This window comes from Diospyros lotus, chromosome 2 (assembly GCF_014633365.1).
Source record: "Diospyros lotus cultivar Yz01 chromosome 2, ASM1463336v1, whole genome shotgun sequence".
NCBI lineage: Eukaryota > Viridiplantae > Streptophyta > Magnoliopsida > Ericales > Ebenaceae > Diospyros > Diospyros lotus.
In genome coordinates this window covers 8,566,605-8,577,805 of record NC_068339.1, presented here as the reverse complement: position 1 = coordinate 8,577,805, position 11,201 = coordinate 8,566,605, and the positions used below count along the sequence as shown (strand labels likewise).

The 11,201-nt window shown below is 33.5% G+C and overlaps 1 protein-coding gene across 2 annotated transcripts; it reads left to right on the top strand.

Moving 5' to 3' along the window:
* Positions 1 to 1,812: 1,812 nt before the first annotated feature.
* On the top strand, positions 1,813 to 9,572 carry LOC127795598 (probable lactoylglutathione lyase, chloroplastic). 2 transcript variants are annotated; one of them, XM_052327378.1, is made up of 9 exons: positions 1,813 to 2,104; positions 3,091 to 3,292; positions 3,393 to 3,517; positions 3,625 to 3,689; positions 4,277 to 4,489; positions 4,659 to 4,706; positions 6,636 to 6,743; positions 6,859 to 6,999; positions 9,062 to 9,572. In XM_052327378.1, exons 1-9 carry the CDS (start codon positions 1,972 to 1,974, stop codon positions 9,101 to 9,103), a joined length of 1,077 nt encoding a protein of 358 aa, XP_052183338.1. In that variant the 5' UTR covers positions 1,813 to 1,971; the 3' UTR covers positions 9,104 to 9,572. The 2 variants fall into 2 exon arrangements, with proteins under 2 accessions (XP_052183338.1, XP_052183337.1); XM_052327377.1 differs by having other exon boundaries at positions 1,815 to 2,104; positions 3,088 to 3,292.
* The last annotated feature ends 1,629 nt before the right edge of the window (positions 9,573 to 11,201 follow it).

The window sequence follows — 11,201 nt, the reverse complement described above, 5'->3', positions numbered from 1 at the left end:
AACGTCATATTATGAGTTATCCCTTTGCGAGAACGTGTAGCACCTATTTAATGTCACTCGTTCAAATGAGAATATGTCATTTTTTCTTATATTTATATACTAAACTTAGAAGAATTAAGGAACAAAATTTCTCTCTCTAGAAAAAATTCTCTCTAAAAGGTAGCTATAGCTTGAGGGGAAGAAGGCTTGAGAAAGCCGACTTAGTACAACGATGGTTGGGTTGGTTGCAAAGTACCACACATGGGATCCAAGATATAGTTGGCAATGTAACACTAATCTCTTGCAAATAAAGGATTAGTGAGATATTTAGTAGTGAAATAAAATGAAGAAAAATATAAAATATATATTTTTTTAATTTTAGAGAATAGCGAATGGTTGTATGAGAGACTAATGAAAATGCATAAAATAGAATGTTATTAATTACTTAATGATTATTATATCCTTTTAATGAAAAAATAAAGTGTGATGAAATCAAGAGAAATTTTGATATTGATAACCTTCTTAAAAGTTAAGATTTAGTGTTATAAAGTTGATATAGATTTGAAAATTTAGTTTAGAATTGAAATTTTTAAAGTTCATTGCAGAATTGATGAATGAGTGAAAAATGGGTATTTTGTTGATAATTTACAATAAAAAATTTTAAAAGTATTTTATTGAAATAATTTTTTAAAAGTTTTAAAATAGATATTTTTTTTGTAATACAATTTTGAATTCATCTATGTTTTATCCTCACTTTCCAACTTCTATATTTTTATTTTATTTGTAAATTCTACCTAAACTTTTTCTTGTGTGGTTTGATCCATTTTTATAACAATAGAATACATTAATCTCCCATGAAGTAAGGCTAACTTAAGATGATCTCCCCTCTATTTTCAAAAGTCACCTACTTTTAGGTTAAAAATTCTAAATAATTTAGTTCCCAATTGTTAGAAATTGTCATTAAATTTTGATAAAAATATCCAAAATGCTCTCATTCTTTTATTTCTCTGGGATTCAATTTTTTTTTCCATATTTCTTTCTTTCTTCTATTTTCTCTATTTCGAATATAGTGGCCTCTCTTTCTCCTCCCTTTCTTTCTATTTCTCTCTAATGATCTCTTATTGTATAAAAACTCAACAATCATTAGGTCTGATGAACCCAACTATTTCTCCTTCTTTTTGCCTTTTTATGTCATTGAGTGATACTTACCAATTGCTAGGATAATATCTTTACGTTCTTTAAAACATAAGAGTGATGGAAAAAAATATATGAGGAAAATTGTCATTGCATTCTCTAAAATCAAATAGGAGGTTATGGCATTTTGAGTTTATATGATTTATTTTTTTAATCATATTTTTGCAAAATAAACAAATTTATCAAAGTGATTTTTTTATAAGAAAAACTCTATGGTCCAAAATATCAGAAATAATCATAGTGTGTCCTGTAAAAATGACTTGGATAAAGTCCTCCAAGATTCCTTATGATTGTAACCATTTTCATACAAATTTTATGAGATTTACTTTTTTAACGTTTAAGACTTCTTTTTTTTTTTTTTTCAAATATCCCTTTCTTAAGTGAATAACTCAAATAAATTATCTTTATGTGATATTTAAATAATTAAAAATTAAGATAGCTCATTAAGACTCTAAAAATGTCAAAAATAAAACCAGAAGTTACCTTTATTTCTGATCGGGCTGGCCCACGACAAGCCTAATAGCGGGAAGTCCAAGTGGCCCAAGAACCCGGAGACATTCCCACACCGGGTCCGAATATGAAACCCGCGAAACCAAACAGGTGCAAAGGGGGAAGACGTGACCCTCTTCCGCCGTACAGCATCGGAATAACCATAGCCACTTTGCTCTTCACCCTCACTTCACACTCCTCTCTCACACAGCTTCTCCATACGCAAAGCATATACAGAATCGGCGCCGGCCATTTCTATATCTCTCTTTGTTTGTATATAGAGAGAGAGCGAGATAGATAGAGAAGCAGATGGTGAGGATAATTCCCATGGCGTCGTCCATTCGCCCCTCTCTCTCTGTCTTCAGGTCGTCTTCCCCTCGCCTCGGCGTTTCCCTCTTCCCGAATCCCTATCGGAGGCTCAGTTTCTTCCATCTCGGCAGTGGTAAAATTAATTCTTCCGACCCCATAATTTTGTCTTTTTATTTACTTTCTATGCTTGCTCAATTTGCTATGCGTAGTTTGGGGGTCGCCTTTGAGCTTGATTGGTTGACTATTTGAATTTGTTAGTATTGCGGTTTTGTATGTCCGGGGGTTTGTATTGATGACTAGTTTATGACAATTTGGGCTTTCTTTACCTGAAATTTGTTTAGAGATTATTCATTTTGTTAGTCACAATGTTTCAAATTTTGTAGACGTAGCTAATAGGCTATTAGTATTGACGTTCTGGAACTTTAGCTTGTCCGCAAGGAAAACGCGCCTTCACATGATAGCAATTTTGAATGGGTTGGGTATAAGAACTGCGAGAGATTTATGACTGGTGATTGAGGGGTTTGTTGAGTGCTCCCTAGCCATGTTGCTAAAGAAGATAAAATTGGGGGCTGCGGTTATGTGGGTGTCCATTTCTTGCTTTTTCTTATCTGCTGTATTTTCTATTATCTGGCATTTCTCTGTTTTTAGAATATGTATGTTGGATGGCTTGGCTTGTTGGCCAAATCTAATGTAAAATGAGTAAATTTAGTAGGCTTTTTATTCAACATTGAACTCCACTAAAGTTACATTAACTGCTTGGGACACTGATTGAGCTTAAGCGCCATGTGAGCTTATCTGAAGAAAATCCCAGTGTTCTGTGTTCTGAATACACCAGTTGTTTTGATGGGATATAGATTTATTGACCAATTTGTTAGTTGATTTATCTCTCTCTTTCTTTTCTTTTTTAATTCATTTTCAAATAAATTGGATGGAAAGTTGGAGTTCTTAGATTCATATACTCAATGATGATTCTTATATCAAATAGTGTCAATGCTTAATGTATTTGGAGGTCTTGGGGACCATCTTTGTGCTGAAGTATCTTCTATTTGGTAAATAGGTGAGACTGACTTCTGGTTATGATCTTATTGAACACTTACTGCCTCTGAAATTTTTCAGCAGTTCCACAATCACAGTTGTTCAGCCTGAAAGCTTCTAAACTGTTGAGAGCAGAAGGAAACAACATGGCGATTCGTGCTGCCGGAAATATGGCACAAGCCAGCACTGCTATTACCCAAGAAGAGGCTCTAGAGTGGGTTAAAAAGGATAAGAGAAGAATGCTCCATGTTGTGTATCGTGTTGGGGATTTGGACAGGACAATAAAGTACATTTCTTCAATATAGCATGACCTGCTTGGTGGTCTTCTAATTTGTTATTCTTCTCAGCAGTGATGATGTTTTTGGTCAAACTAATCGTGGCTGCAGATTCTACACTGAATGCTTGGGGATGAAGCTGTTACGGAAACGTGACATACCTGAGGAGAGATACACAAATGCCTTTCTTGGATATGGGCCAGAAGATTCACACTTTGTTATAGAACTGACATACAGTAAACCAGCTGAAACCTTCTGAATTAGATAACAATTTGTTGAGCTTGAATAAATATCTGCAGATAATAATTATATTTGAATTGTTCTGTCCTGATGTTGCTGGCAGATTATGGAGTTGAGAAGTATGATATTGGAACAGGTTTTGGCCATTTTGGTATTGCAGTAGAAGATGTAAGTTTCTATTGAAAATTTTCCTGTTGACATTGTTCAACTGTAGTTTAAATACAGCAAAAGTTAATGTTGTGTTACCTTGAAACTCACAAGTGCCATTGTCTTCTTTCAGTTGTGTATGCTTAAACATGCCTCAAAATGGTAAACATATATCAATGGACAACAGGACTGTGATCATCTTTTTTTTTTTTTTTTGCTTCTGAATTAACATTGTTGAATGAAAAGTAGTTTGCTGGAATTTGCTGCTGCTAGTACCAATTTTTGAACCCTAAGAATTAGACTTGGGATTGTAAGCTATAAATTCTTTCAAGAGAACTGATGTTTTTTTCTTGGTCCAAGTTTCTGTTTATATTTTTCCTTTTCCTTTTTCTTTCTTCTCTTGGATTGACCTAAACATTGTTGCATCTTTGACTTGACATGGCATTATGACTATCTTCTACTGGGGAAAAAAATAAATAACCCTCATCTTAGGCACTTGACAAGCAATGCTGCAAAAATATTCAATTTGGATGTTGTTCGGTAACATTTGCTCTCTGAGCATATTCATGAACCTGTCTGATCATATTGGAGCACATTCATATGATTAGGTTGCCAAAACTGTGGATCTCATAAAGGCTAAGGGTGGAAAAGTTACCCGGGAACCTGGTCCAGTTAAAGGTGGCAATACAGTTATTGCGTTTGTTGAAGATCCTGATGGTTATAAGTTTGAGCTTCTTGAGAGAGGCCCTACACCTGAGCCCCTTTGCCAAGTGATGCTTCGAGTTGGTGATCTTGATCGGTCTATTAACTTCTACGAGAAGGTGGGATCTCATGAATTAATAAGCAAAAGATTATCTTTCCATCGGGAACATAGCCATCATTTCTGTACCTTCCGTAAATTATTGTCTTCATTGCTTGTAACCTCTTTACTTCTGCCGATGCTGATTTTATGCCTGTATAATTATCTGAATACTTCCCTCTGCTGTTTAGGCCTTTGGTATGGAGCTTTTACGGAAAAGGGATAACCCTGAATACAAGGTAACTTGGCATTTCTCCTTTGGACTGTGAAATTTCTTACCTATGTTTCATGAACTAAGGTACTCTTGCCAAGGTCGCAAGTGGTGAAAATAGCACTGCAAGTCTTTCTGAAGAAAAGTTCAGCACTCAGGAAAATTAAATATATTCAAGGACATAAAACCCAATAACTTAACAACTACTTAGTGGATTGTTGCCACTATCAAGGGCTCTTACTGTTGCTTGCTTATCCCTTTATTGCCACTGTCGGTGGCTCAGTGGAGTAGGCCTACTTTTCTTTTCTGGCTTCTGATCTGTCTTCATGAGGTTTCAGAAGAATTTCCTCTGTGACATTGCCTTATCCGGACAGCTGATGCAGCTCTTTTGATGAACTTCTTCACTTCATATGTTAATCATAACTTTTAAATCGTGATTAACAGAAATTGTTGAAGTATTGAGTCGACAACTCACTTCTAGTTGCTAGAACAAACCTTTTTTTACATGTCTGATGAAAAGTAGCACTTCATGTTACAAAAAGAGCTGCAAGGATTAAGTTGCAATGGAGGAATTCAGAGCTTAATCTCTTACAAATTTCTGAACGCATTATTTAGTTTGACATGGATCTATAGCTATATGTGTATGTAACTCATCTAAAAAGAGATCCTGACTGCCCACCCATTATCTAGTGAGCCTTAAATAGATATGACAGCCTATTTACCCCTATAAGTAAGATAGAAACATGTGATAAATACTACTTATCAGTCCTCAACTCTTACGCAGCTGGCTGGGTACCGATGACAGTATATTCCATTGACCAAATCTTTCAAACATGGTTCCTGTTTGTATGTCAAGGTAATAGCCAATTAGCAGATACCTGTCTAGGTAACAGATTCACAGTGAATTAGTAGATATTCTTGCGAGCAAAATTTTTCTTGTTTCCAACTCAAGGTCAGGAATTGCATTAAGGGCAAAACTAAGTGCTATGTCCAGAAAAATATGAAAATTAAATCAAGAAAAATCTTATGGGTCCATGAAATGAATGGGAATGCCCTATAATTATAATTGAGGAAATAAACAGTTATATGCATGTTCTATTACTTAAACCAATGCCTATGTTCTTCTCTGGTTTGCTGCAAGTACCATTCATATTAGGATAATCAATATGGTTCTGAGTCAAAGTTATATGCTCAAACATTATAATCTCATGGCTCTGCATTTGTACATAATCAAAATAAAATGCAAAACCAAATCAAGAAAACATTTTTTCTTGTCGAGGAAAAGCATCCAATCCCTCAAACACTTCAAGGTGTTTCTCAAAGAGACATTTGAGCATTTTAATTCTAGATTATGATAATAGATGCACCTGTGAGGCAAGACAATTAAAATAGTTTGGACATGTGACAAGAAGATCTGTAAATGCTTTTGTGACTTGTGAGGCCAGTGGATGGTATGAAAGAAGTATGTAGCAAATGATATAGAAGAAAACCAAATTAAACTTGATGGGAAACCTTTAAATTTGACATGGGATATAATGGCCTTACAGATCATGGGTAGAGATGGTTGGAGAACTAGAATTCATGCATTTGCAGTGGGATTAAGGTTTGACTGTTGTTGTATGATAATAGTAGCAAGTGATTTTTAATGTGCTGCGGTTTCTAAGTGATGAAATTTGTGTGGTATTAGTATTTTGGCTTTAGTGATTTTTATTTTGAAAACATGCTAACTTAAGTATGTGAGCCTATTATTCATATTTCAGACATATTTCAGATGTGTCTCATGATATATAGCTGTTAACCAGGATGACCTGTGACCATAGATACACATATGTTGTCAGCATGTGGCATCAGATGGTTAAACAAACTCAGATTTATGAAGTTTTTAGCCTTCTTGAGATTTTGCCCATATAAATTATGCAATTATTTTGCTAACACTGGCTTCTGATCCCTTTTCCAGTATACCATAGCAATGATGGGCTATGGGCCTGAAGATAAAAATGTTGTGTTGGAGTTGACTTACAACTATGGGGTCACTGAATACGAGAAAGGAAATGCCTACGCCCAAGTATAAATCCTTCTTCCGCCCAATCCGTTTCCTGGTTAAAATAGAAAATTGTTTTCTGTCTTTGTGACACATCTTATGGAGCCAAATAAGTCATTGGTATGATGTAATACTGCAGATTGCAATAGGAACAGATGACGTTTACAAAACTGCAGAGGCGATTAAACTCCATAGTGGGAAGATTACCAGAGAACCTGGACCCTTGCCTGGAATCAGCACGAAGATCACTGCATGCCTAGATCCTGATGGTTGGAAAACGGTACAGTTCTTAATGTCTTTATACCTTGACATTATTGTTGACTCTAATACTTTCTTTGTCTCATGATGCTTGTAAAATAGTATACTTGCAGGGAATGCCTGTTGGCCTTTTGCAGGCCTTTACATATCTGCTTGAACTTTTGATTCTGGATTGTAATGTTTTCAATATTACTGCATAAAGTTACCTCACGTACTGTTGAATAAGAACTAAACTGGCCCAGCAACATAGTTTCTACATGTATGGAAACAGTGATTTGTGGAATTTAATTACAGTAAAAGTTAATTAAATCAGTGAAGATGATTAAAGCTATCCATAAAACCCCAATACTCATCTTTCAAAGGGATCAATTCATTTACCATTTCATTTTGCTAAACGTGCTTGGAATTTGCCTCAACTTTGGATATCAAAAAATTGAAGTGATGGGCTTTAAGCAAGTTATTTCAACTCCTTTTGTATGCCATGTGGGTTTCATGTCACATGCCTGATTGTCAAAAGCAAGTGTATTTTTGCCTGAAATGCTTCCTCTGAGCATATTGATTCAAATTTGCACAGGGACATTTAAGCACAGTTTTGAGGCACAAGCAAAATTGTGTTACTGCACATTTTTTAGTCTAGGCCATAACCTTTTGTGTAGAAGAAAGGGATGAAATTATCTTTCTGGGTTGGCATCAAAATTGTGATTTTGTGAGCTGAGTGGTCATCCATTTGAGTGTAGAAGATGATAATGGAAAGAAGCTAGAGATTCTATGTATGTAAATTCAAAGCATGTATTTATGTTCAAACATAAGTGTCAATGTGTATTTGTTTATGTCAATCAAATTATAACATGATGTGTTGCTGAGATTACTTTGAGCTATAGCTCTTGAACAATAACATGTAAATCAAGCCTAACTCACTACAATAACAAATCCAACAGAGCAAGCCCATTAACTGTCCCAACAATTTGATCTCTATTTATCACTCACAAGTTGTTTTTACAAGCAGTTTGTTTGTTGTGAGTTGAGTGCTAGGGCTTTGTGTCCAAATCATATCTTCCCTTCAAATGTGAAGGTGGTCAAAAGACACCTAGCAACCAGTTTCATTTTCAGCTTGCTATATCTGGAGTTTTCGACTATTGTTAGCAAAAAAATACTTTTTATAAACATTTTATTATTTCAGTTTTAGCTGAAGGGATTAAATTGTGAATGAAAGATGAAGATTGTAATTAGAAGTGAAGAGCTAATGCACCTTCATTCAGATTTTATACCTTGTTATTGATTGATTTATTAATTCTGAATTTTATCTAATGAACATGTCAAGTTTTTATATTCATATGATTTAGTTGGCATCTGGTTGTCTGATTTAGTGCCTTAGTTATTCAGATACTGAACTTGAGTTCCTTAATAGTGTGCACACATTCCCACCAATATGTTCTTGTGAATTTGGAAGTGATTTCAACTAATAATGTAATGTTATTGGCATTTCTTTTTGAACAAAGGAAAGAGACAACAACAGATCAAGATTTCCTGATCATCGAAAAATAATCTATGCATAGCCTTCATAACAACCATATCTTAGTTAAAATTAGAGTGATACTGGAGGTAAGATGCAGTTATTGAACTACTGTATTCGAGTCAGGATGTGTTGCTATGTGTGGAGAGAATTTTTTGAAATAAAAGTTTGCAAGGTTGTATAAGAAGAAATTCCTACTATGAAATATATCCAAATTGAATAATCATATGGTGATGGTACCAAACCTAAGAAATTTATGGGAACTTCATGTATTTGGATAAATCATGTCTTCTTTTTAACAAACTTGAGGGACATTTAAAACTATTTTTGACTTCTTTTTCTTCCGCACTGGGGAGTGGATTAGTGAAAACTTTTAAAAAAATATATAGAACTTTGGAATCCTAAAATTTGTTTTTGGATGAACTTGATCTATATAATTGTCTGGCAGTATACATTAAGTTTCACCGTCCATTTCTTTTTCGTTTTCTGTTTTTGGTAATTCTTCACTGTATTTTTAGTGCTTATACTTTATGTTCATTTAGTTTGATATTCCCTGCTTTTATTCGTGCAGGTTTTCGTTGACAATCTCGATTTCCTCAAGGAATTGGAGTGACTTTGAGGAATTGTCACAGATCGCAAAAAATGGATCTTTGCTTGGACAGGCGACACGATCAACCAATGAAAGCTTCATTTGGTCCTGGTGAAACCTTCTTCTTGGAGTAGTACCCCTGAGAGAACGAGTTAAATCCTTTTTGTAGATGTAATTACTTTGATTATCACTGTAACCAGCATTACTGAGAAGTCAACGAAAAACTGAAATATTTTTTTTTTTTTCCCTTGCCCCATCTGTTTCATCGAAAGCATTCTTGAGTGATATAACAAGTAATACGAAGGAAAAGAAAAGACAAGAAAATTGCAGTGTCTGTAGGGAGCCTTTGCACATGTAACACTCTCTTTTGATCCTTTATATAGAGTTAGTTGGTCCTTAAAGTCTCCGCTTCAAACATTTCCATTCTGACTGTTTTGTTGCAAATGTTGAAATTCTTTCATTTGATGTGTAAGGCACAGTGTTGTTCAGTGTAGCTGTTTAGGTTTCAGTAGTTTTGTTCTGTTCCAGTTGAAAATTTTGTTTTATACCGGCAGTTTAAAATTATTTTGGATATTGATAGATATGGTTGGAGGTTTAATCATTAATTTTTGGAAGCATAAAAATTAGTTGTCAAAAGCATGGTTACTAAAATTGGGACCTGAACAAGTCATGAAGTTGAAGTTGGTTCAGCAGTTTACCTTAAGAGGTATATAAATTAATTATATTAATGATTTGTTTTCTTTAATAGATGAGTAATTTAATGTATGAAAATGATAAAAACATAAATGAAATATTTCAACATTTCGATTCCTCATTTTCTTAAAATCTCCATTTCATATGAGATCCAAACTATTTACTTTAAATCACTGGCATTTTTAGTATTTTAAAAGGCAAGAAATACCAAAATTCCCTTTTGGGTGGTTGTTAAAATTGCAACTCTTCTACCTCTTAACTCTGTAGCATTAGCGGGTAAGGTTTTATGAGATTCACTTCTTATATCCTTGACATTGTAAAGTGTTCCTTTTACACTTTTCCAGCTATGTTTTATATATATATGTATGCGCGCACACATTTTTTTTAATTTTTCTAGTTTTTTATACTTCAAAATATATTTTTATTTTTTAAAATATCATAAAATAAAAAAATGGGCTCACTACTAGTGTTTTGTGGGCATATGTCCCATTTCACCAAAGATAAAATGTCTTGCTTTACTTTTTTTAAAAGACTAGTCTTTTTTACGATAAATATCATATTTATCCAATTATGATTATCAATAATTTATATTAAATTTTATTTACATGTATTTTGATGATAAATTTAAATATTTAATTCATTTTTAGGCAAAGTATCAAAATAACTGCTATATTTTAATTTAAGAGAAAAATTAAACCATTTATTTTCAAAAAGCCAAAAAAACCTTTCTACTTTAAATTATGAGCTAAATTAGCAGCTTTTTATTTAGTTGGCATTAACTCATTATACATGTCAATATCATTCAATTTGGGTCGAAATGGCCATGTATTTGTTTTACGCTAGTCAAAATCTTGGCCATCAATCTATACTGATCGAAACGAGTTGAAATGTTTATTTCGATCAAAATAAAAATTTTGATCGAAATAAAATATAATTTAAAATTTGAGATGAGATCTAGGCAAATCTCTTTCTTTTTTTTTTTTTTTTTTCCAATTCTCATTCCTTTCTCATATATAATTTTGGTATCGAAATGCTCCCATATCAACATATCTCATTCCAATGAGGAATTTGAAACGGTATTTGAAACAATATTGACAACTTTAAACGCCAATGATCTTCTTTCTTGAGCAATGGCAGAGACATGGCAGTAAGACTACAACTATCCCTCCTCCTCAGCTTTGCTCTCGCTCCCGTCCCTATCCCTTTTTCCTTTCAACAACTAAGAGCATGGAGAAGTATCATTTTAGAGTACTAAATTACTTATTTATAATTTTAAATAGTGTTATAACACTTTAAAAAATAAATCTACTCTAATGACAAGTGACAAAATAGAGGTATCATTAATATTTTAATATTTTTTTATTAAATTTTAAATTTAAAATAATTAATATTTTATAATAAAAATTAAAATAGATCAATTGAAAAGGTG

Excerpts from the sequence above, each read along its gene's own strand:
- LOC127795598 (XM_052327377.1), top strand. The coding sequence starts at position 1,972 with ATGGTGAGGATAATTCCCATGGCGTCGTCCATTCGCCCCTCTCTCTCT. Across the intron at positions 4,707-6,635 it reads GGGATAACCCTGAATACAAG|TATACCATAGCAATGATGGG; the intron begins GTAACTTGGCAT and ends TCCCTTTTCCAG. Across the intron at positions 7,000-9,061 it reads ATCCTGATGGTTGGAAAACG|GTTTTCGTTGACAATCTCGA; the intron begins GTACAGTTCTTA and ends TTATTCGTGCAG.